At 38.9% G+C, this 26,934-nt stretch overlaps 1 protein-coding gene and 1 long non-coding RNA gene across 3 annotated transcripts in view; one reads left to right on the plus strand and one right to left on the minus strand.

Annotated features, from left to right (window-relative positions):
* Window positions 1-5,113: 5,113 nt before the first annotated feature.
* Window positions 5,114-8,998, minus strand: LOC127466256 (uncharacterized). The gene is made up of 3 exons (XR_007902673.1): window positions 8,837-8,998; window positions 7,848-7,954; window positions 5,114-5,197 (listed from the first exon to the last, which is right to left on the minus strand). It is a non-coding gene; the product is annotated as an uncharacterized LOC127466256 (long non-coding RNA).
* Window positions 8,999-9,118: 120 nt separating this feature from the next.
* The window catches only part of DNAJC24 (DnaJ heat shock protein family (Hsp40) member C24), a 36,169-nt gene continuing 18,353 nt past the window's right edge, over window positions 9,119-26,934 (plus strand). For both annotated transcript variants that reach the window (XM_051776880.1, XM_051776881.1), the window contains exons 1-2: window positions 9,119-9,212; window positions 10,826-10,966. In XM_051776880.1, coding sequence (XP_051632840.1) covers window positions 10,859-10,966 — 108 coding nt within the window. In that variant the 5' untranslated portion in view covers window positions 9,119-9,212; window positions 10,826-10,858. The remainder of the gene's footprint in view (window positions 9,213-10,825; window positions 10,967-26,934) is intronic.

Here is a 26,934-nt window from a genome sequence, read left to right on the forward strand (position 1 = left end):
CATTTCCTGTTTAGAAGTACAAAAGATTGTAACTAAAGTGAAAGTGAAGGCTATTTGTTAGTTTTTTAAGACTGATGATTAAACAGTGATTTAAAAAATTGAACCAATCTTTTATCATTATTTTCTCTACAGCTTTTGAGAAAATGGTGGGATTCAGACAGAGTTTCATTTGGAATCTCTCTATACTTTGCATATTCCTCTTTTCTGGAGCTGCAAGATTTGAAACTGAAATGAAAATTTGGAGGCTATAAATAAAGAGAGAAATTGCATTCTTTGTGGATTTAGATTAATCTGATTATCTGTACATACAATCAAATCAGAAACACCTGAAATCAAGTCATACAGATTTTCAATAAATCCATCTTTTCACCTCTTGTTTTCTCCCTGCTGCCCCCATCTCCTCTACCTCTACTGAAATGGAAAAACTTCTGTGTTTCAGAAGTTGTCTCTACATAGACATCACCAGGAAATCATGAGCTTTGTAATTATTTATTTCTTTTAATAGGAAGGGTTCTTTTTTTTTATATAATTTAGGAGAAGAAAAGTATGCAATGGACCTTCAGATAAAATTATCTGAGTCCAGGTCAGAATTTACACCTAATTCAAACCTAAGGCAGATCACTGACTTTTGGACATACAGAGAGTCTAATATTTTACCTGTAATTGATTCATACAGGCTGGACAGTTGAGAAAACTTTAAATTATCTTTTTCTTACTTATATGATCTGCCATCCATTACCTGGGAAAAGGAAACTTTCATGCTGTTACTGCAAAAGCTCTGCTGGCAAAGTCTAACAAAGTAAGCTCTTAAATTGAGTGCTTGCTTTAATATTGCACCAAGATCAATTTTTGAAAATATGTTTCCTTTTAATGAAAAGAAACAACACACAATTTACATACACAGTCGGCTGCACTATTTTTCAGGGACAAGATTTTCTGGGCTGATGTGTATAACAGCTTAGCAATCACAGTTACCAGTAAAAAACTAACAGTAGCAGTAAACACTAAAGCAAACCTGAAGCTGGCCTTACAGTTTAAGAGCCAATTTCTGCACATACTCACACAGTTGTTTAATATTAAGCATGTCAGTGTGCCCATTACTGCAGGGCAAATAGAAGTATACACACTTCTTTGCAGGACTGAAGCCCTGTTGTGCATTTCTTAAATGAATGTTTGCATTTGAAGAATATATATATTATCATTTTCACAGTCCACAAAATGCAGACACATCATCATGTCATTTAGATTAGCAAGACCAACTTTTAACATTGTGTTCATTGAAAACAGCTACAAAACCTGTAAGTCTCACAAACTGATCCATTTGACTAGTGATGCAAAGAGGTTGCTGCTTCATTGCCCTCCCAAATTTCTTGAACTACTCTTTCTTTTAGATCTTTTGTTAAATAGATTGACTTGATTTTTTGTTGAGAGGATTTTGTTAATGATTTGTCTGTACAAATTCTAACACAATGGGCCCTGAACTTGCCTGAAACATCAACAGAAAACCTCCCCCAGCCCCCAATCAACATTAAGGTAACTGGTACCAATAACATAATAAAGTAGACTAGAATAATTCTGTGAGCCAAAAAAAACCCAACTGTACTGCTGAAATATAATTTTAATATTAAACCAGGTGAATCTCAGTACCAGTTACAAAAATCAGAAAGAAAGTAAATTTTATTCAGTAACATTTATTTCCATTTGACTGGGTTGATCTATAGCACACGACTGAAGCAGGTGAAGAAGGAATGGCAGGAGAATTTTGCCACTTTGGCTGACAAATGGTCATTAGAGCAGCACAGCTGTATCTTCAAACTACACCTTTCAGTTCAAACTGAAGAGGCAACAGTTTTCCTTAAGGTAAGACTGAAAAATATATGTAGTATAGGAATATATAATTAAATGGCATTTGAGGAACAGCAACTATATTCTTCCCTGTAATACTAAAAGGCACTTTACTACTTGTTGCCATACTCATAAAGTACTTTGGTCTTTAAAAGAATCCACATAATGGAAAAGTGTACATCAAATGATAAATTATAAACTGTATCTCTAAAGGAAATAAGCAAAAAGCCAATTAGCCTGGTACTTTTTTTGAACAAACATGTGAAAACATAACCAATTATCTTGGAAAGAGCCCATTAAAATAAAACGAATAAAATGAATACCAGAACTAAATATTTCATTTTATAACTACCTTTCTAAAGAAGCTGGTTTTAACATAAGCTGTGAAATACTGTCAATCTGTCATGTTTTCAGGCTTTGTGGACACCACAGTTGTTGCTCCCTTGCCTTTGTGTATATTGCAGTTTGCAGTAGCAAGTGACCAAAGTGACATTAAACACACCCAGTTCTGAAAAGGCTTTTCAAACCCCTGAATATTTGGTTTAAGTCTATCAGAATAAAGATCCAGGTATGGCAACAAAAGGAGTCTTATCCAGTCTTTTCATTACAGGAATTTTAAAAAAGAATATGACAGAACATGTGGCTCTACACACATGGGTAGCAGCATGTGACCAAGCAGAATGTGAACATATTGACAAGAGGGAGAGGAAGAAAAGAGGTCCTTTTGTTTGAAAAATCCACATGCAGGACAGGTACAACTGCAATTTTAATACTGAGAGGGTGGATGGGTATTAAAACTCTTCTGTGTTCAGTGACAGACACGAAAAAAGGAAAGCCATAAAATGGCACTCTTTCCTTCCACAGTTGCAGAAGGATATTGAGAAAAATGTGTATGACAGAGCAGTCCTTTCTTACAGTCTCACAGAGCATCACACAATTCCTTAGTAAATCTACTGAGCCTACATGACAAAACTAGGACTGAAATTACAACATCTGAAAACAGTTACTACAGAATGTACTAGCATACAACCGGGGGGGGGGAAATAAGCTGACTTTTATGTATCTGTAATTTAAACTCGAACAGAACTGGACCTTGACTTCAGACAAGGTCCAACTCTTAAATAAGATGCCTTACAATGACCGTGATGCCTGGTGGTACCAGCCTAGTCATGCTACCTTTTCCATTTTAGGATGAAAATGGGGATTAGAATATACCACACTGACAAAGTGTGACCAATAATGGCAGTCTACTGACGAATGAGACCTTTACTTTCAAACAACAGTGTGCTATTGACCCAGGAAAGCATTTAATATATATATGAAAAATACACATTTCAGAGGATTTAACCCCTGAAGGTTTTATCTACACTAGTGCTCTTTCTTGTTACCCTTTCACTCCACCTCTGGTCACTATCAGAGTACATGTTTAACCCTGGTTTTGTGGTCACTGAAGAAAGCAAATTAAGGCAGTAGATGATTGTGAGGTTTGCCACCATGAGAAAACACTCCACACCCTTACACCACACACTTCCTTACTGACACAGCAATTTTGGAAGGTAAAACATCACGTTAGTAACGTGATTTTTCAAATGCAGTTTGTTTAAATTATCAAGTTTGCAAAATCAAGCACTGAAAATCAAGATAAAAAAACATAAATTTGCATTTGCAGTTTTTATTTAAGTACATGGATTCTGGCAGGCTTAGTGACATAATAACTTCTTTTTATGATTCCTCCAAGTCAGTCACTTCTCTGAGCCAGAAATATGCAGGAAAATGCAGTAAAAGAGTGAATTATCTCATGGGTAAGGTCTGCTGCCTCAGAAAAATGTGATTTCATTCTTGTTTTTGTCTTAAAAGACTAAAGTGGTTTTCCCAGGAAAAACACAAGCACTAGTCACATTTCCTAAATACCTGATTTTGAGCATCAGTAAATAATTTGTCACAGGGCACAAGAGTAAATGCCATGCTGAGCAGTGCTAGCAGAGAGAGGAAAGGTGTGAGTATCTTTGTCTTTCCCTCAGTTAATGTATGCCTGGTTTACACTGATTGACACTGCACTTTAAAGACAAAAACTAAGTCATGAAATCTTTCAAATTATCATATTTGACTGAATTTTCATCCATTGATTTTACTCCACCTGCAGCGCACTAGACAAGGTAATAATTTATGATAATTATATGAAAATATACAATTAATATTCATCACCTCTCATTTCTCATCACTTTAGATGATCAGTAATGCAGAGTAAAAATGCTGTCAGATTTCTAATTGCTTTGTAATGGGCCTGAAATAGGGAAATCGTTAAAGACAAACAATCTGTCACTTGTCTGTTACCTTAACTATCTATCACTTAAAAAAACCCTCATTAAATACATTGCTAATGAACGACAAAAGACTGTACTCAGTGTGCCCAGATGTACCTTTTTAAACAATATTGTAAATTGCTTAAATAGTTCCCAAGACATTTTCAATCATTTTTGTGGAAATTTAATGGAAAACATATATTTTCCGTGCATGTTACATCTCATTTGTTCACATCATTATGACATTTAGTCTATCATATGCACATCTCCTGGGAGACAAAACTTTTCCTTTTTACTGTTGACAAACCTGATCCAATTAAAACAAATTCTGGAAGAACTTAACACTCAGATCTCTGACCCCCTTCTCTTAAAAAAAAAAAAAAAGGAAAAAAAATCTACTATTAATTTTAAAATAATCCTAACTCTTTCAAGGATTTTTAATATCTAGATTAAAAAAGAAGTTCAACATTGTCCAGTGTTGAACAAATTATTTTCTCTCGACTGTTTCCAAGAAACAGAATCAGAATTTTCCCTTTTAGCACTTTTTTGAGTCAGTTGTCTGCCATAGTTCTAACAGAAAACTTCATTTGAAAAAATTGTTCTCACTGTACTGACTTAAACAGCCAGGATGAAAACAGTACACCAGGAGTATCAGTGAGACCCCCTAGTGAAATACATATTATTACTTGCCACATTAATTAATTGGTGATATTAACTGCCACGTTACAAAGGCGAAAAAAATGAAGAACAATTACAAAAATTATTTAAGATAAAACATCCATCTGTGTGTGACTTAAACATGCTCAATCTTTTAATTTTATCAAACCCAATCAACATTCAGGGCTTATTTTAACAGTATTTATCAGATACGAAAACACAACAGTTTAAGGCAAAACGTGCAAGAAGAAATAAAGCAAATTCAAGCTTAGAATTAGGAACCAATTTTACCATTAGGATGGTTAGGTGTTGAAGAAACCTTCTCACAAGAGAGGAATTTTCCATCTTTTAATATGAACAGTCAGACAGAACATACTGAACTTGGAACAGTCCTGTAATAAATTAAAAAATTCAGACTAGGTGATCTGGTGCTTTCTTCAGGCTTTATTCCCATGAATCCTATTTCTTCTCAGTTACAAGATAAACAAGAAAGCAGAGGAGGCTGTGCTTTCAGAAAACCATTCATTACATAAATAAACAAGTGATCTAACAGACCCATTCAGGTGCAGTGCTTTGTATCAAGGACAGCACTAAGAAGTTTAACAAATGTAAGCGCTGTCCAGAGAGGGACATATTTGTCCAGAGAGGAATCCTGAGAAATAACTCGGCCTTTCCAACACTTAAAAGGCATTTGTTGCAAAAACTGTAATGTCTCAAATATTCTGAATATTCTAGATGCTAAGCAGTCTAGAAAGACTTGTCTTCTGAGTTTTTTATAAGCTATGTATGTCTCTTTTGTACACATATGTACTCTACCCTCGGAGGCCCCTAAAGTAATAAGGACATGGAGCTGCTGGAGTGAGTCCAGAAAAGATGCTCAGAGGGCTGGAGCACCTCTGCTATGGAGACAGGCTGGGAGAGCTGGGGCTGCTCAGCCTGGAGAAGAGAAGGCTTTGAGGAGACCTTCCAGCAGCCTTCCAGTACCCAAAGGCACTACAAGAGAGCTGGAGAGGGACTTTTTACAAGAGCATGTAGAGATAGGACAAGGGGGAATGGCTTTAAACTGAGAGAGGTTTAGACTGGATATTGGGAAGAAATTCTTGACTGTGAGGGTGGTGAGGCACTGGAACAGGTTGCCCAGAAAAGCTGTGGATGCCCCATCCCTGGAAGTGTTCAAGGCCAGGTTGGATAAGGCTTTAAGCAACATGGTCTAGTGGAAGGTGTCCCTGCCCATGGCAGGGGGTTGGAACAAGATGGTCTTTAAGGTCCCCTTCCAACCCAAACCATTCCATGATTCCATATATAGCAATATTAAACCAACACAAACCAAAAAATCAAAAGAGTTTACTACTCTGAAAAAGATTTTGAACAATACCAGTTGTCTCCAGAAGTTAAAAACATCATTAATAGTTAGAAAGTCTGGATGTTTCAGTTGTTTCTTAAAAGAATAAAATAATTCTGGTCTGGTCCCTCATTTGTACTCATCTTTTTTTGTAGTAATAGAAGCACACAGTAGGCCAGTTAAGTCTTTAAATAATTCTTTTCCTGCAGTTCTATGACAACACAGCACAATACTGTGTGACAGTTTTAAATAAAGCATTCACTAAAAACGTTATATATTCTCAGAAAAATGTCTAAAACTGCCAACATACGTTTATCTTACATTAAACAGGAGAAGGAAACTTATTACCATGTTTAGGTGTCCAGCTCCAGTGAAATTATCAGCACTTATACATAATTTAAGATAATCAAGCAACTAGTGAAGCCTGATCCTTAAAGACATGGGAGTCCTATTTCTCATTTTGGGACAACAATCCCAGGTCTTCTCCATGAGTTCCCTGTGTGTCTCCACACATCCTAGACTGTCATAGGAAGTTCTCCACACTTAACTACTCCTTTTTTTGCCTTCATAAGAGGAAAGAAGCAGCAAATCCTACTTGAACTGCCTGCTGACTCACCAGCCAGGAGCTGCCAAAAGCCATGGGGAGCGTTTGGGTTCTGTCAGCCTTGCCTTGCTCTCTCTCCCCTACACACCCATTTCCTTTGAATAAATCTTGAACTGAGCTAATATTTATATCTCTGGCTTCAGGTTGATCAACACAAGTCATTACAGCCAGACAGTGTATGATTAGCTATGACTAACCCAAACATAACGTGGGGACTTCTGAAACTGGATAGATTAGAATTAGAAACCAAGACACAAAAATTATAATACCAGACAAGGCCAGATACTCCTGCAGTGATTTAACTTCATAATCTAACCATTTTGTGGTGCATAAACATCAAACTGTTATATTAAATGGTCTATTTTCTTTTACTTTGGTAGAACTGCTGAGCACACACAGAAAAGTGTTTCACCTCCAAAATTGTTCCACTGACTCATAGATAATTCCTCAACATGCATTGTTGACTTTATATTCAACAACTAATTACAGATAGTTATACTACTGGATACAATTGCTCACAATCTCTTAAATTTCTAGAGATTGAGTATGAACTACTTCATGAGCTGGCTTCAGGTACCAATCCTTTAATGAGTTAAAATGGAAAAAAACTCTATGTGTAACATTTAAGAATTTTTGGCATAAAGGATAAATAATGGATATTGTAAATGTATCCTGTCTGTAGAAGGATATTAACCATTTGTGGTGAAAGCACAGGTGTAATAACCAATCTCCAAGATATCCCTGCATCTTTTACAAACTTCTGCTTCATTTCCCCTCTCCACAACAACGGTCTCTACTCACACAACAGCCCCAGACAAGAAGGAAACTCAGGCAACCACGCTGGAAATTTGCCTGAGAAGTAAATTGTGGATTCAAAAGGGACTAAATAAATGAGCTCACACTTGATACATCTCATCTGTAAGTCAGTGACTTACGTGAAATATCTAATTGCTCACACTGGTGCTGCAGAAGTTGACACCACGTTGGCAGAGGGGGCTGGATTGTCCCAGGGCTCACACAAGTTCTGAAGGATGAGTCTTTCCCTTTTGACAACATGGACAAACTCATGTTACCAATTCGACCTCAAAACACCAACCTGCTGACTGTTGTGGAGAGACACTGATGACCAGGACAGACAAAATTCACACTGATGATCAGGTCTTGAGTAGTTATGTAGGTCTGATATTTTCCACCCCTACCTCTCTCCTCACCCAGAGAAGAATTTAAATAAATTTTCCATGTTCATCATTCAGTCCTGACTGTCCCACACCCTTTCTGCACCGGTGGTTAATGGGAACAATATGCCAAGAACAACAGCCCCAGTTCTCCCTGACAGTGTCTGTACAGCCTGACTGCTGCTCTAATTAAACAGTTCAAAGGGAGTGGCAAATGACAACAAGTTGTTTTAGTGCTGATACATCATGTAAAAATGCTGTCAAAGGATGTATGATACACACTTAAAGGTGCCACAGGATGGATCAGCCTGGGAGGGACCACAGTGGGTCCAGTGGTCCAACCTCCCTGCCCAGGCAGGGTCATCCCAGAGCACATGGCACAGGATTGCATCCAGATGGTTCTGGAATATCTCCACTGAGGGAGACTCCACACCCTCTCTGGATAACCTGTTCCAGTGCTCAGTCACTGCACAGGAAAGAAGTTCATCCTCATGTCCAGGTGGAACTTCCTGGGCATCAGTTTCTGCCCATTGCCTCTTGTCCTAAACATACCTAAAAGTACCTTGTACTCTTGCATTAAATATACCTAAAGGTATAGTATTTTTAATATATTATAAATACGTATCTATAAATATATATTATATAAAATATGTCTTTATAAAACATTATATTTAATTTTGTCTGGACTAATATTTAGGTATTTCGCCAACTAGGTTTGACCAAGATTCCGAAAGCCGAAGTCTACAGCACCAACTTAAGCTTTATTTTCACTTTTTGTTTGTTTGCTTAACGAGGAAACGTCTTTACGTCATTAAAGCCCCGCTTCCCGAGCTTGATATTTTTTTTTTTTTCCATGAGGATTACGTTCTTCCTTCCCCTTTAGGACAAGTATTTCCTAGAAAGAAACCACCGTCTTACTCTGCTCGCGGGGTCGGGACAGGGAGCGCGGGAGGGCAGGGCCAGGGGGCGGTTGCGCCCCGGGAGGAGGAGGAGTCCCTGCGCGGGGAGCGGCTGTGGGGACGAGGCGGAGAGCGGCGTCCCGTCCCGCCAAAACCCCTGAGGGCCGAATTCCCGAGGGACCGCAGGCCTCGCCCCCGCGGGGTTGCCATGGCGACGCGTCGGCCTCGCCCGGGCCGCGCTTCCTGCCGGTGCGGCGCCGCCGCTGTCCGGCTGGAAACAACCGAGGCGGCCTGGCCGCTGCTCCCCCGCCGAGCCGCGGGCGGGTTGTTTCCCGCCGGACGAGGTGCGCGGGGCACGCGGGCGGCGGGCGCGGCGGCGCGGGGCAGGTGCGTGTGGCGGGGCCGGGCCGGGGGGCTCGGAGGGGCTCCGAGGGGGCGCGGCGGGACCAGGGGTGCTCCGGCTGCTCCTGGCGCCCTGCGCGGCGCCGCGGCCGGGCCCGGGCTGCGGCCGCCTCCCTCCGCCCGCTGCGGAGGCCCGAGGTCCTTTTTCTTTCTTTCAGCAATTAAAAAAAAAAAATAATTATAAAACCTGGTTGTTTACAAAGCTCTTGCCTGCTGTCGGTGGTGTTTCTTATCAGGGAGTTCGTGATAAATCAACTACCACAAGCTTGTGATTCCACTGTACCCAGGAATCTGCTGGAAGCTCGGACACTGCCGTGCTGTTGCTGGCATTTAATTCTCCTGTTTGTTGTTTTTCTTCCTGAGCCATTAACTTGGTGATAGATGGCTCAACGAGTTAGGTTTTACTTGGAGACCTGTGCTAACTTTATATGTTTTGGATCGGTTTTGTTTACTTGTTTTTACGTGCCCTTTTACCTTAATAGTTAAAAAGTTAAAGTCCTCTTGCCTGGCAGGATGATAGAGTGTCCTTGCTGTGAATGTCATGATGTAAAAACCAAGATATGCCTTTGTGTCTTCTTGCATGTGCCTCATTCACAGAGTGACAAAATGTCACACTTTTGTATGCTTCACTTTATATATTGGATATATTTCATATATTCATATTAATTATTCCATGTTGAATATGCTTCGTATATTTGTATTAATTATTTCATATGTTGAATGTATTTTGAATATGCAATATATTGAATATACTGAGTAGATTCAATATGTTGAATATTCAGTATATTCATATTTCAAAATCAAAAGTGTGTAATTTAAGAAGTGTTTATACAGAAGGCATTTCTGTAACCTGGGCAGCTTCAGAACAGTTCATTTTACATGCAAAATGATTTTTAAAGAAGAATGGATTGCTGCTGAAATATACTGAGGAACTTGGACAGGAGACACAACAGAACTTGAATCACCTCATGGAATGGAATGGCCATGTGAATTAAACTCTTTTTTTCTACAATAGTTCTCATGTAGAGAACTATGTACCAGGATACTGATGTTGTTACTGGGAGCCCAGTTGACTTGGACTTGTTGATGATATCTGCTTGTATCAGGTTTTCTTTTTTAGTGTGTAGCAATTACCAGATGTGGTTATTATACCCTCACTTAGGGAAAAGAAGCTCACCCTAAAGCACCAAACTGAACAGGGTTCAGAACTTTTATCAGTCATGCTGGCCATAAAATGGGTTAACAACTTTCAGGAGTTTGGTAATTCTTGGCTTGTTAAGGCACAGACTCCGACTCCAGCTCACTGACAAGGAGAGTGCCTTTCCTGGTAATAAAATCTTATTGCATCTCCTGTCTAACTGCTTGAATCGTGGTAGCCAGAGGAAAGCCTTTGTTCCTGGGATTTCAAAAAGTAGCAAACTAAGATCCAGGGCACCTGTAGGGAAATTAGGAATGATTTTATTTGTGAAGACTTGCCACGTCAGTGCTGGTGCTTGAGGAGTGAAGTCTGTTCCATGATCGTACAGTTTGCCACACGTCCTTGCTTTTGCTTTTTCTGTTTCAAATTGTAATTCTGTTTATTTGGTTTTCTTGCACAGTGCTAAGAAGGCAATTTCAAAGGCAGTGAGGGAATGGCCTTTGGAGGGACGACACAGAAGGATTGGTACAAGATCCTGGGAGCCAAACCATCGGACAGTCCGGCAGAGCTGAAAAGGAAGTACCAAAAACTCGCCTTATTAGTAAGTGATTTTTATAAACCACTGACTTGCCAGTTTTGGTTTTACTTTTTTTATATCAGTATCACTGATCAGAGTATGTTTATAATACTAGTTCCCTGAAGCTGGTTCAAGTTGGGAATAAACACCTGGAGTTTATGAGTTATCAGTAGATTTTGCAAAGAGGGGTTGTGGTGTCATTCCAAAACACTGATGTGTCTCCCAGCTTTGGTAAGCATTCATAAGTACACTGAGACAAGTACTTGTTTATCAGGGGCTGGATAATCAGGCACACAAGTCAAAAAAGTCATTGTTTGTGGCACATAGTCACAAAATTTGCTGATTGATGCTTGTGGTGTTTCCTATCATTTGTGCAGCTACAGTGGGCTGAATGCAACATAAAGACCAGACACAAAGAACAAAAGGAAGCTTTTTCCTGATAGCCTGCAGTAATGGCATAGAAAATGTATAGAAGGAAAATAGGTTATTATTAATTTTATTTGCAAGTTTCTGGTGTGTTTTTGTGGATTCGTGTTCTTGGTCGTGCATCAGGACTTCATGTTCTGTGAATTCCCTTAATTTTTTCTGAGCTCCTGCTACATATGCATAAGAACCTCAGAGCTCTACCAGGTTACTTTGCATGATTCCTGGTTATTCTGTTTTGCTCCCTTCCCTGAATTCAGGCATTTTGCTCAAAAGGTTCTTTGGCCTGGGTTTCTGAGCAAAATGGAGTGTCTTGTTTGATACTGTTGACTGTTTTCAACTGAATTTGATAGACAAATAGAATTCCCAAGGTAACTATACTCCTAAGTTTCTTGAAAACTGGTGACCTGGTAGAGAAGAAGAGAGGAGGTGAGCAGAACTCACTTTTATGGGAAAAACTCACTTTGTTTTAGGAGCTGCTAGCTAGACTGTCAGGATTGGCAGGGTGGTAGAGCACGTGCACAGCAGGTCTGGCTTGGTTTGAGATGTCAGAACAAATGTGATGAGAAGTTGGGATTTAATGTGAGATAAAGGGAATGCCAGTGATCATGAGTCTGAGTTTTGTTAGAGTTGAAATTCATTGGCTTGGGGAAGTTTTTGTTTACTTTTTATGTTGTTGTGTTTTGGTTTTTTTTAAATTATTTTATTTCTAAACACTGTAAAAAAGGTCTGAAAGTTTGGTCCTTTCACCAGTTTTACACATTTTTATATTCTTTAGTTGAATTCACTCAGCAGCCCTGCTGTATTACTCCTTCTCAGTGCTCCTTGTGAACTTATTTCTTTGTCTACAACTGATCTCTGTACTTAGTCTGAAGTTTCAACACCTGACAAGATGTTTGTGTGCAGATATAGGACATAAATCCTCTGGTTCTCACTATTAAACATTGGAATAATCAGTGTAGAGGAGGGCTGTTGGAAATCAAGCTTCTTAATTCCCTTTCTAATAGAAATAGTTGTTTTCTTGGACCTCCTAGTGGTTTTGTTCTACTGAATTACTGGTAAAATGTGAATAAAAGATTAATAATGATCTGTTTGTTCTTAGTAAAGGCAATGGGGGGACCACAGTGTAAAATACCTTTTCTGTTCAGACAGGGAGCTGATTTAAACAGAATACTGTGATGGAATTAATGTGTTTCTTCCCTATGAATCAATATGTCATAATGGAATTAAAATCACATGTAAAGTATTGTTCAGAGCTGTTACTGAACTGAAACTACATAGTCCCTTTCCTGTATGAATTTTTTATAAATGAAGCTGATCCTTTGTGTTATAGAGTTGTACTTTCATGTAATTATCTTGAAGTGTATGAAGTGAGAATTGTCAAAGTTTACAACTCTGTCTATATCTCTGAGTGTGGTTTTAGAGGATGAAAATATTCTTTGAATATACAAGCTTTTCTTTAGCACCTGTGTGTTTCCAACCTAATTGGTTTGTGCTCTTCATTTGAAAAGTCGGTGAGAAGTGTTAGAGAAAATGAATATGCTTTGTTTTGTTTTTTCTTGTGGTGTCTGTGATAGATCTCTCTGACTAAAAAGCCCCACTGATGTTTACTTGTAGGTGTTTTCCCAAGGCAGATCTGCTGCTTGTCTGTTGTTGTTACCATGTCCTGTCTCTGTTCATCTTTTTCTTTTAGCTGCACAGATCTGCTTCATTGTCTGCTTACTACTACAGCATCCAGCACAGTCATTCTAAAGTCTTTAAAAGCACAGTGGTAATGAAACCATCATTATTTTTATGCACCTTAAAACCCCAGTGGCTCTAGGAGTGGCTGGAGGCTACAGTACATATCTTCCCTAAAAGGTGTTCTACTTACAGTGGGAAAGTTTGTGCCACAGATGTTGAGTGCAAGGGGGGTCCATGGTTGAAAAAGTTGTGAGACTTTGATAAAAGAAGAGTTTGCCAGGTCATGTTAACACAAAAAAAAATGTTCTTGCTGATTCAGAGGTTCATGGGCTGTGGACTTCCAGATATTGGTGAGATATATAAGGGAGGTGTTGCTATCTTATCCTGATGCTATTCCCTAAGCATCCAGTGTTCATGGTCAGTAAAAAGTACAGCACTGGATGAACCTGTTGTCTTACCTTTTGTGTCCTGTTTAGGGGAAGTCACTCCTTGCTCCCCAGACTTGTGCTTGGAGCTCTTGGTAACTTCACAGCTCCAAGAGCCCAAGAGCTCCTTTGATTCTCTACAGCTGTCCCTGGAGATGGTGGTGGAACAAGCAGTGCTACCATTGGCATAGGCAGGTCTGCATCCAGGGGTTTTTAGGGACTCTGGCAGCAGCTCCAGTGTAGAGGCTGGAACAGCAGGTGAGCACAGCCTTTTAAAAGATTTCATGTCAAATTCTGTGTTGAGCACAGAAAGTTTTCCAGCTTATGTGTAGCAGCACAAGTTAATCTCCTGAAGAACTGTACTAATCTCAAAATCCAAAACTTTGTAAGGCAACTTGCATCGTGGATACCAGTTGCAGATATGACATTAATTCTGAAATCACGGTGTTCTGATCTGTTCATTGGCATCAAGCAGAATAGGTGGTGGAATTGATTTTTAAACATAATTCTGCTGTTAAAATAAAAATGGCAAATGTCTGAGTCCAGGCCTTTTTCAAATGCTCCCCAATGCTTCGTGGTGAGCATTTGCTTTTTGCCATCTGCTATTTTCTGTATTTGTCAACACATGTACACTCAGCATCTTGAATGAACAGGCAGATGTAAATTTCCAAAGCTAAAAAGCTTTGGAGATCTTGCCATATGTCATCCAAAAGATAACTAAATTTGCAGTTAAATCTCAGGATTGACCTTAATAATACAAAGTAGTGTGCAATTCAAAATGGTTGAATTGTACCTTTGTAAGAATGACTTCACAGGGGCAAATTAGCTTAAAAACTCATGAGTTTTTAAAACAGAAGCTGTTTCTGTTAATTCTAACAAATTGATGATTAAGAAGGTTAATAACCCAGAATAAAACTCTACATAGACACCCCACTAGAGTGAATATATTTGCTTACCTTTTTGCCATATTTTGCTTGGTTGCACTTAGTTTTTTCATTTGACCAGGTCACAGCATACATTTAAGTGAATTATTGTACTATAGATAATGTCAAATCCATCTTGTCAGCTCTGTCCTTAAGAATAGTATTAACTCGACACAGAAAACAGGTTTGGCTTAAAAGTAGGTTTGTTGTTTCCCCCCCCCCACACACACACACTTTCTAAGTATTTAAACATCTTTATAAAATTGCCTTGCAACTTAAGAAAACTTAAACTTATGTTTTAAAACATTTTTGTGTACTTGCATGCACACATAAAAATAAAACATTTTTATGTACTTATATGACTCTGGGTCATCTCGATGCTTTGTTATTTTAACAACCAGTAGCAGCTGAAGATGACAGACTTCTGGGCACAAGATGCATGTGCCACTGTCAGTTCTATAAATAGCTTATTTATGCAACAAAAATACAGCTTTTGTGTATGCAGGGTCATACTTCAGTATCTTCTCTGGCACAGAGCTTGAGCCAGTGGTTCTGAAAGGGAAAAGAATTGCAAATAAGTACTTTGGAACTGGCATAGCTCAGTGCAAACATTCCTTCACTGGCTGTTGTAAGTTCATGCTGAAGTGCTTTTCTGAAGCACAGACTTGCAGTTTCCATACTCTGAAAAGAATCCACCAAATTTTGAGAATTTGTGTCTTGCTGAAGTGGTAGGAGTTTGGCCTTTAATCCTCTGTCTGTGTGTTTGAGATACTTGGGATACATACAGCCTTTTATCCACAGTTGGATGCACAGTAGTTTCAACAAGATGATTTCTGAAATGGATAAACAGGTTTTATGCTCTATACTTGGTTTTTCAATGAATTCATACAGCTTTTAGGAAGTACAGTGCTTATATTCCATTTCTGAATCTGTATGAAATCAGTTGAGGATAAAATTAGAGTAACAAAAGTAGGATGCTGGAGAGAAAAAAGTTACACCATCTTATTATTGGCACAATTTTTGCATCCCCTTTTGGTCTAGCACTTTATGGTCAAAGAATGTGTTGCCAGATTTTCTTTTGAATTTTCATGTGACTGCTTTGTATCTGAAAACTGCTTTTTAGTGGGAATAAAGTCACCAAACACATAAGTTTTGTCTAGTTGAAAATCAGGTGTCTGTTCCTGTTGATGCTGCTGATATTATAGGATACCTTTCAACTGGAAAAAAATTATTGTGCAGGAAAATTATATGCTGCTGTTACAATGTGTGCCCTAATCTTAAAGAAAATCCATGTAATTTGAACAGGCAGTATGCAAGAAGCTCTTATTTTTAATATGGTGAGGAAATAAATGTGCCATTTAACACATAGTGTTACAAAGATTATCTCTCTTATCAGAAGGGGTGGTGTGTGTATATAAATACAAAGTGTTAAGGTGCTCACTTAATCTATTTGAAAGTGCAGAAAATTTGAAAACAGAGCATCAGGCATAGGTGAGAATGACTCTCAGCAACAATAAAGGAAGATATTAATAGAAATTTAATTTAATGAAGCATAATAACTTCAAGAAGAGATTATTCCATGGAGCATGCTTAGAGGAAAGACATGACATTCTGAAGAGAAAAAATCTGTTGTATCTTAACAGATTTATGTACATCTAAAGTCTGCAATCACAAGAGATGCAGAGGGTGTCATATGTAAAGTTAAAAGCCTGCCTGCAGGATTGTTGTTTTAAAGTTTGTTGCAAAATAAATTCAGTATTACTCCTGAAAGGACCTGCCTACTGAGGAACTTCATGCTGAGTTTAAATTGAGAACTCAAACCTTGAAAATGAAAACACTTTGAGCTTTGCATTGGAAGTCACATAAAAATGCTTCTCACAATGACAATCAGGCAGTGTGTGTATTCCTTTTTTAATAGCCCTTGCAGGGTTTTTATTTTTTTGTTTGAATAGCAGCTTGCTTTTTAGAGGTATTTAATAGATCATCATGCTTAGCTAACCCTACCTTCACCCAGCTGGTAGAAAATGGATTTGTAATTTGACAGTATAGACAGAACAAGTTCAGTGCAGCCTGGTTGGAGCTGGACTGAAGTCAATCTTTTTGCTACAGAGAGAAAGATAAGCCACCACGTTTAATACAAAGGACAGGGTAGGGTTTGTTGAGCTGTTCTTTACATCTCATTTCATAATTGTGACCTTTAAAAAACCAGGGGGCATATTTTCCATTTGTGACTTGAAAAGTTGGTTATTAGCCTGTGCAGCAGTACAAAACAACCTCAGTGTTACAGAAGTCCCTAATTCAAGGAGCTTTATGAGCCAGGTGACTCTCACGCTGCTGTGGAAGCTGCAAGGGTTGTCATTCCATTGATCCACCTGCCTTTGGGGTTGTTTTTTGTTTGTTCTTTTCCTCCCACCAGAAGGGTTCCTCATGGTAGTCTGTAGAAAGCCTGAAGAACAGGTAGTTAGGCTGGCAACGATCATGTTGCAGTAACTTTTCTCAGTCTGAAGCATCACAGATTTGTTGTGTGTGTCCTAAAAAGCCAAACGCTGTGGGGCCGCCTGGTGCTGCCACATCTGAGCTGAAGCTCCTTGGAGGTGTGAGCGGGGGGCAGTCAGTCCCTAGGCCTCTTTTTGGTGCTCTTTTTGGCTAACTGGCCAGTGGGAGCCCGTGCTCTACATAATTAGGCAGCTGGCTAATCAAATGGAACGCACTGAGTAACCAATTAGTGCTGTGGTTGGTCAGCAACCAGCTGGAAGGTGTGCTCTGGGCACATCCTACACACCAGCTGGCTGAGGAAGGTACCCTGAGCTGCAGGAGAGGTGCAGAGAGATCATGGGTGTGGGTGGAGAGGAAAAGGGTGCAGTGAGGTATCTCAGTGGGAAAAGGGGCACACACAGTGCTGGTTTGCCATGGCTCCGTGGATATGGAGTGGCCTCACTTACTACCTTGCAGTGTGTGGTGGTTTTTTAAAGAGGTTGGTGAATTTTAACAAGTGGATGGAGCGTGAATATCCCTACAGCAGAAAGTTTTATTTCTAACTGTTATATAGACTATGAGAAAACCCATAGCATCACAAAATAAACCAGCAAGTAAGTAATGCATTACTTATCCAGGTAGTTCAGCCTCTTCTGAAAGTAATGTTGCTTTGGAAATGATTTCTAAACCTAATCTGTTTACTTATGGGGTTACTGTCCATGTTTTATTTGTTATAATGAGAATCCTCTGTAGATTTAAGGTACAGACATAACAGAATGGGCACCAGGCAGTTGAAATGTGAGATTTGGCTAATACATGCTTGGCCTTTGATGTCACTTATGCTCTGCAAAGGAATTTGATGGCTCTCTTGAGCATTTTGTGCACTGGTTATATAAGTTATTAATTGTAACAATATATTAAAGAAAGGGTCTATACTGTCTTTGGTAGACTTTTTGTGAAAGGTGTTCAGTACTCACAAATACTCACTGTGTCCTGAGGCAGTAAAAAAATTAAAATTCTGATTAAAAATAAAACCTGAAGTACCAGCTCATTTAGTGCCATAACAACGCAAGTGTTCGTTCACACTTTTAAAGGAATATTTAAGTACTTTTATATTGGGCAGTGTGCTTTTTATCTCATTTCTGAAGTGAGACATTTGAAACAAAAATCACATAGGAAAGATATGAATTGAAGCACAGAGAAGGAAGCAACATAGACCAGCATAATGCTTTCACATAAGCAAATATTCTGATTATTCCAGCATTGGAGCAGCCACAGTCAAGAGTACCTTGGCCTGTTCAGTATTTTCAAATCAGAAATGACTGATCAGAAATCACTATATATTCAAGTGCCTACTTCAGAAATGTTAAGCACCAGCTCAGTTATTTAAAGAAGCTATAACCCCAGAACATGAGTTTGAGGGATAATAAAAGTGAAGGGTAGAATCAATCATCTTGCAATAGCTGTGTTTATATTAGAACTCTTATTGCTGTTAAATAAAGTCGACCATGTTTGTGTTGAATCTGAGACAGTTAATAGATTTGAAAAATACTTTCATGTGATATAGTAATGTGTAAAACTCAGTGTTTTGGGGACTTGTATTTAATTTTTAATTTAAATACATTTTCTGAGTGCAATTTCGCCTTATGTTTGAAATACATAATATAATTATTGCAGAAAATTGTTAAAGCAACACATTCTCACGTTCCATCTTTCCTTCATCTTTAAACAGTTTAGAGCCAGAAAATCACGATTTGAATGACATAAGTGTCCCACCCTCCATCTTTTCCTTGCCTCCCATGCTTCCCCATGGCCCATTGAGCTCAAATGCTCAGCAGACGTGAGCTTGTTTGAACTGATTTAAGGAAGAGGTGAATTCTTATACCTGGTAGGTTGGCTTATAGGGCACTTTGTAGGTAGCTTGCACTGTAGTAGGAAAGTTCACCTTTCTATTGCAGTCTGACTGTCATTTGGATAAACTCTTTCTCATTTCATTTCCAGTGCATTAAAAGTAATGTTTTAAGGCTGAAAAGTGAGTGAGTAGTCAGGTATTGACTGACTATTCTCAAAAACTTGACCCTTTTTGTAATTCCTGATAAATTAACAGTAGTGAAAAAATTCAGCCTGTGTTGCTTGGGTCCCTGGTCAAAGAAGGTGCAGAAGAACGAGTTTTCTGAGCAGCATCTTAGCTGGACATTTTTCTTTTCTTGACATAACATTAGATAGTAACTAAGGAGATATTTGAGGGGAGGCTGAACAAGAGCTGCTCTTCCAAGAGGTACTTACTTACCTTTTGCCAGAGCAATCCAGTGTTGGCTCCTGTTGGTACAGAAGAGCAATGCCAAGTGTGGGCTTGGTATGGATTCTCTGAGTTGTAAATGTTACTCTTGAAACTCAAGGAATGAAACCCTTGGATTATTCCTCTGCAATTGGTGACTTGTCCTAGGTTATGACTTTACTTTTCCATCTCCATCTCGTGATTGTTCCTTTCTAAAATGGGGCAGTTCTGTAAAGGCTAAGACTGTGATTCCGTGGATAATGTTTGGAATTGTTTTGTCACTATGGCTGTGAATTTTTGAAATAATGCTGACATTTTTTTTTAACTGTAATTGTTGTGGTTTTTTTTTTACTGGTGTGATATCCATGAAATGGAGTGTTTGTGCTGTAGTCACAGCACGCTTCATGGCCTCTGATTTTAGGGGTTGAAACTTCTGAGGCTGCTTTAGGTTTATTTGGCATTGCCAAAGATAGGAAAGTGCTGTCTGCCGTGGTGCTTAGGTTTTATTTGGGTATAGTGTACTATGTTTATTAAGCTATTGACCAAATAAAGCTGCCCCATGAAAGTAGGTGGTTTCTTCACGGGTTTTGCACCCAAATGCTTTCTCAACTGAGTGCTAAATTCTGTTAATATGTAGTTTTTCATGTCCGTTTTAAAAGTTATAATTCAATCAGGGCCCAGCCTGTCACTTTGAGATCTCAAAAGGCTTCAAATAGTGTAGAGAATCCCTTAGAGATGGGGAAAGCTGAAATAGTTTCAAGAAAACAAAAACTCAAAACTACCTGCAACTTTTGAAGTGTTATGCAAATGTTACAGTTAGGGTCGCTAATAAATATATTTTTTTAAGGAGGTCCTCTGTTCTTCAGGGCCTTGTTTCCACAGTGTCATCTGCAGCTGAAGTGATTTAGAGACTTTGATTATTTTGCATTATGCTTAAATCTGACCTCTTAAAGGTGCCTGTCCGTTTTTAGGTATGCCAAATGACTTGGAAAACAGGTGGTGTACGTTGGTTTGAAATAGTGTGCTAATGGTGGTGGGCATGGGGGACAACACAAAAAAAACCCCTGTGCTTTGTGCTCAGCAGTCCTTAGGAAGTTGTGGGGTGGCAAAGTGTTTGACTTGCCTGGCCTGCAGGAAGGTGTTTGTGCTGCCAGTCCCGGTGCCAGCTGAAGGCTGGTGCCCCAAACCGCCTGTCCCTGCCCTGCTGCCAGATGTTGCCCAGCCAGGAAACAGCATCCTGGGGTTTGCCTTCAGGCACTGCTGTTCCTGTCAGCTGGAAAGGTTCATGCCCGTTTTTTCAGTGTTTAAGCAACCCTGGTTGGTTTGATTTTTGTGGAGGGTTTTGGGTTTTTTTTGTTTGTTTGCTAGTTTTGTTTTTCTGTAATATAGCAAAGGATTTGGAAGGGCTGCTTCCACGTGCAAGTAGCATTTGCCTAAACTAGTTTCCTAACCATTCCTGTACCTGGCATTATTGTGTGACTAGGGCCACATTAACCTGTGCCTAAGCATCCTTTAATGTGACATTTAATAGTGTAGATTGTGAGCACAGGAGCCAGAAATTTTAAAAGAACTTTAAAGATTCCCTTTATATTTTTATTTTTACCTTTATATTCCTGTAAACTTTAAAATGTTTGATTTTCTTCTTCTTTCCTTTGCTGATGGCTCTTCTATTGCTTTGTCTTCTCCTGCTGTATATTGTAGCTTCCAAAGGGCTTTTTAAAGTACCTTTGGAGGCTCTTGGGTGACTCCTCATAGGAAAATAAGGAGCTATGGAAGAGATAAAAATGAAAGAGAAGCTTCTTCTAAAGATGTCCTTTTTGGTAACCATAGCTCCTGTTTTTTCTCCTCATTTTCATACCTTCATTAGCCAAATAATTCCTTTCCTCTATTTATACAACAGTTGATTTTCTTTTTTATCAGTAGAAACTGAAAGTTTTACATTTCATTTCAGCATGAAGTTTGGAAAGGGTGAAAGGTGTGAATATTTAATGTGCAAGTTATGTGAGGTAGTGACTTGCTGTTTGATCAGACTCCTCTCAGTCTGATGGGGTTGGATCTTTCCAGAGCCTGGGGAATAGGGGGTGAAAGGACTAAAGTTCATTTCTTTGGAGACCCACTGTCAGCAATTAAGACTGGTAAGAGTGTGTAATAAGCTCAAAACAGGTGTATAATGCTACAATTCCGTGATAAAAGCAGTTGCATTAGAAAGGGATCCTGGTCATACATGATATAATCTTTAGACTTTAATCATTTACTGCTGAGAATAAAGTATTTTTCATTAGAAATTACTTCTTAGAGTAAGACTTGCTCTGCCATCACAGGACTTTCATCAGAAGCATCGAATTGAAAGTGGTTATTGCCATGGAAGTTGAAAGTTACTATTTCCATGGAAGTTGGAATTTACTTCTGTAAAAGTATAGCCAGAATTACAGTGGCAACCCTCCTGCTGCTGCTGCAGGTAAATATATAAAACAAATATGCCAAAGATGGGGATTTTGGCAGCAGACACTAAGTACAGAGGAGGAAAAGCCGACCCTCTCTTCAGATTTTTCAGATGGCTCTCAGCCCAGATTCACACCCAACCTGACAAAAGACTTCATATTTTCCAGTGAATACTAGAACCACTCAAAACCCTGGACAGAAATTAAGATTATCAAGCTGTTGTGATTTAAATGTGTAAGATGTTGTGGTGAAATTCTTGGCTTAATCAGACTGAGGGAAGTTTAAAGAATGTTTAAGCCAAGATAGCTTTTAAAAAAAATAAACCAAACATGCAAATTTATGAGTTTATGACAGTATAATTTAATCTATGCATTTTTTTAATTGCACTTTAGAGGACTCCAGTAATTCTCAAGAATTTGCTGCTCTGGTTTGATAGTCCAATTCTCTGTTTTTACTGCAGCTGTCAGTGAATGCCAGTTCTGTGGCCTGCATAGCTGTTGCACATTGCTGTGTACACTTAATCCTAACTTTTTTTTTTGTTGTTCTGGCTGTTTTTAAAAGAACAATTTGGGTTTTCTGCGAGTGTTTTCTTTTAAAATTATCCATTGGTAATGGATAACTAAAATGCTAGGAAGAAATCCATTTTTCCTCCAGTGTGCTGTCTTGAGGATGCTTTGCTGTGAATACTTTGGATCACAGCAAATACTTCCTTGTAGTAACAGCTGTAGCAGCAGTAATATAATCTGAAATATTTCTGTTCCAATGGGTTTTATTTGTCTCAAGCAAAGTTGCAGGTCTGCTGTGCTGAATGTTGTGTATAACAGTGGTTATTTCTGGCCCCAAGGTTATGGAAAAGATTAATAATGTGTGTTAAACATGCAAGCAGTTGAATATCGTGTGGGAAGCTCAGATTGATGCTTGCATGAGAATTTCTGATCATGGCAGATTGTAAGGAGGAAAAAGGACTGGACACAGTTTTTACCAGCTAGTTGGTCACTGAGCAACATCAGAAAAAAGTCCTAGAATGGAGAAGTTCTGAGAGAGAAGGAAAATGAAAATGTTGTCTTATATTTTTCCTCAGATAAGGGACATTTCCTATGAGTAAGAATCATCTTGGAGATGGACAGTGGAGGCTCTAATCAGTGTCAAAGCAGATAAAGAGATCAGGTAGGGGAAGGCTGAAGTTTTTGAAAAGCCTGAAGGTTGATTGTGTTTGGGGAAAGAAAAGGAAGAAGAGGTGGATTGAAGTAATGAATCAAGAAGATAAATTCCTTGTTCTTTTGTCCATCTGTCTTTGGACAGACATCCTCTGGGGAAGTTTAAATCTCTATATGAAAAGATTCAATGTCACAAGGAGCTCTTCACTTTCTGTTTCTCCTCTTGGCAAGTGGGAAAAGCAGGCTCCTTCCATGTTCCCTGCTAACTTCTACCAACTGAGTGAGCCTGTTGAAAAGATTGATTGTGGGCTAGGAAGGCAGTTTAAGACCTGGAATAATTCTTTTCACGGAAGTGAACAAGTTTCACATTTCAGAGGGTGCTTTGCAAAAATCAGTGAAGCACCTTCAAAGGAAGGTCTTGAGTTGTGCTGTTTTAACTTAAGACCACTCCTCTCTTTTCTTATTTTTTTTTTCCTTTTCCAAATACTTGTCACATGAAGCTTTTCAATACTGAATTGTGCTGGTTGCTTGAGAGGGGAGAGCTCAGAAAAACACCCACGAGTGTGGAACCTGACCTAGTGACTGTCCTCACTTCTTACTCTTTTATCCCACTAAATGCATCTGTTACATCCCTGATACTTGTGCAGATGAAGTTTGAGTCCCACGTTTAGTCCACTGAACACCCACTTTGCCTGTGACAGTCTTTGTGTACAAGAAAGGATGTGATCACAGCGGCTCAGTTCAGAAAGACCGTAGGGGAGCAAATGGGAAACAAAGCTTTTAAAAACAATACTAAACTTTTTTTTACTTGCTTCGGTCTCTCGGTTTTTGGTGTGGGTGCCGAGGAACAATGGCACGTTTTGCTGTAACCTGTTAAGCATTAGGTGGCAGTAGCGTGTTGTATTTGGCGGCTGCTTTGTCGTTTGGGTTTTATCTTCTGGTGTCTTTAGTGCCGTGTCATAAATGGAGAAAACATGTATTTCGTTTCTTTAGGTTATTATAAAATGCTGATTTATGGTTGCTGTGACTGTATGTGACTGTAAGGGCAGCTGTTTGGATCTTGCATGCATAGGTGGGATTAGCATGCTTGTAGTATCTACACAGTATTCATGACTTATTTTCTGGTCCATAGTATCTAACAGTGGTAACATTAACTGCAGATATTCTGATGATAAACATGGTGTTAATGGCCAAGTGAGTTTAGTTTTGCAGCCTTCACTTTTCCATAAGCTGTTACCATTTCTAAAATTAATATAGCCAGTTAGAGGAAGCAGGTTTGTGGGAGTTTTTTGCTTGTGTTTACTCTTTATTTTTAGATAAAAAGAAGCTTAGGCTCAAGAGAATGTCGGTAGGAACATAATTAACCTTTCAGCACAGTGGTGTTATTGTCACTCCAGATCTTGGACCAGTGCAGTTACCTTGTGACCCTTTTGGAGGGTGTTTTTTCCCTTCATCCTTGTTTCTCCCAGGTAAAGGATCCCAAGGATTTCGGAACTGGTGTTGCATTGTATTAATTGGGCAGGATGATCAGTTAATAGCAGAAGAGCAGGAAAGTGTTGACAGAACATGCCATCTAATTAGTACCTGATGGACCATGTAGGCCACAGAGCCAGAGTGTGGTGTCACTTCAGGGTGGCAACTAGACAAGACCTTTATATGCAGAACAGGCCTGTGGAAAAGCCAGGGATGGAAGTCTGCATTGCTGGAATATTTCACTTTCCAGCTTGGGGAAAACTCAGGATACTCAATGTAGGAGGAGCACATAGCAAATTATCAACCCTTTGTTTTGTGCAAGTCTTGCTCTTAAGTCAGGTTGCCTTTTGTTTGTTTAGGTCTTTTTTTAATGTAAGAGGTGATCTACAAATAGTTGGGTTTTTTTAAATAAAACTGCATTTTTTCTCTTTTTTTTTTTTGGAGTAGTAAGAGAGAAATACTTGGGCAGGAAGATTCCCTCATGGATCATGTGATACAATGTTGAACAAAATCATTCTGAGTTAAGAGCAGCACTAGATTGTTTTAGGGTTCTACCCTCACTGGTTTTCGATTACACTGTAGTGTTTAAGAGTTTTTCAGTTGAAACTTAAGTCTTTCCAAATTGAAAAGCACTTTGTATCTGGCAAGGTAATATGCCAGAATTATTTAGTCACTGGTAATTAGTGGGGTTTTCCCCATTCATTTTTATAAATATATTGGTAATTAATTAATACTCTTCATTCAGAAATTCTCCTTCCTCCAGTGATACAAGTTTAATGTTTACATGTTTAAAACAAAGATTTGTTTCAAAATTAACTCATTTTCTCATGCAGTGCAAACTTTTTTGTTTTGCTGAAATAAACCCTTCCTGTTTCAGAATACTTTTATTGAATAAATAACCTTTTTTGTTTGTTTTTGGGTAAAATAGTGTAGTTTTTCACTCTGCCCTAATTTTATGAGTTCAGCTGGTAAAGTTGGAAAATGGCTTCTTTCTGTGACCTTTCAGTGAGTGCCACAGGGTGGGGGCCAAGTGCATGTTTGTCACCTTTTTCCTTGCTCATCACAGGTGGCCAAAACATGCTTCTCTTAAATTTCCATAGCCAAAAACTCAAATTTCAGTTTAATAAATGAATTACTAATTTGGCCTGTGTTCTGGTATAAAACCCATCACAGAGTGGATTCTGCAAGGAGGAGTTCAGCTCTAAAGCACAGCAGCCACTCTGGCTGGAATCTGATCTGTATTTGATGCCCATAACCAGAATAAATGATCATTTGGAGGCGTTGTGCTTGATTGCTCAGACATAGCTGACACATCCCTGGCGTGGGTAGTACCAGATATGGGTGTTAATGCTATTACATGCTGGTAGGGATTTGTGACCTAAACTATTCAGTGTGAAATGTATGTAAAATTAGCCAAAGAGTAAACTTTAAGTGTAATTACATAGCTCTTGGAGTGTTGTATATAATTTTAGAAAGGGGAGGAATGCCCCACTAAGTTGAACTGTCCACACTTGATTCCAGAGCTATGGGAAGGTGAGGACTGAATTTTGTGGAGAGAGAGAAAAATTGAGTGCAAGCACAGAGAATGTCAGCCTACTGTACTATCTTGATTTTTGAAATTGTTTAGAGTAGTTGTTGATTTCTTAGATACTTATAGATGTGGCTTAAATACTGTGGTCACGTGGCCAGTTTAAGGAATTTTGGTTTAGGGATTGCAATTGCTTTCTTACAAAAACGTGTCCTCGTGCTCTGTAAATAACTAGAGAAATGGATGCAATTATATGACCCAGTCCAGCCCTTGTTTAGCAGTTAATTTCTCCAGATTTCTGTGAGCATTTGTTCCGACCTACACAGATTTGGTTGTTGGTTTAAATCTAGCCAAGGCTGGTGGTGTCTTAATTGCTACCACAGAGCAACCATTTGGCCTGTGCGAGATGAATGTTGTCAAGGTACCTTCTGCAAGGCGGACATTCATCCACTGGGAATGGATCAAGAAAGTTTTCATTAATTGGTCCCTTTGTTGGCATTTGTGGCAGAGCAGCCAAAAACTGGGTATGAACAGACACTATGTCAAGGGGTGAGATTTATTGGCAAGTCCCACGAAAAACTGGTATTTACTACATATATTGTGAGCGGGGGCAAAAGGAGTTTCCTCCTAAGAGCAGCCTGGCCTTAAATTTACTCAGATTTCTTTTTTTTTTTTTTTAATTTCATTTAAAGGCAGGGAAATGTAACAAGAATTCAGAATCCATTGGAAGTTAAATAGGAAATAGCTGGTTAATATTTTTCTTCTTAATGTTGACTGTCTTGCAGCTTCTCTTTAATACAATGTGAAGTGTTGTGATGAGCTCTGTAGTGTACAGACAGATTTGCATGGACCTATGAACACTTCTGTCAGATGAGAACACTTGACAGTTTTTGTCCTGCCTTCATTAGCTTAACCTGTAGATAATAACAATTACAGTTGATAACGTGTAAATGTTGGATAAAGCATGAAAAATGTTTTTAAACGTAGCTTCCAATTTTGCTACTTTTGTTTTCACGTTAACTTACACATTTTGGTCTTGTTGCTTTGTTAAAAGGGTGCACTTCATTATGTTGCAAGGGACATACTGGTGATGATTCGTGCATTTTGTCCCAGTGCAACATGCTTGTTTGTTGCTAAACTTTGTACAGACCAAGACTGTCTGCATTAGGGTTTCTTCATATCGTA

Source organism: Manacus candei, unplaced genomic scaffold (genome assembly GCF_025592945.1).
Source record: "Manacus candei isolate 608988 ecotype Guabito, Panama unplaced genomic scaffold, ASM2559294v1 h1tg000009l, whole genome shotgun sequence".
Classification (NCBI taxonomy): domain Eukaryota; kingdom Metazoa; phylum Chordata; class Aves; order Passeriformes; family Pipridae; genus Manacus; species Manacus candei.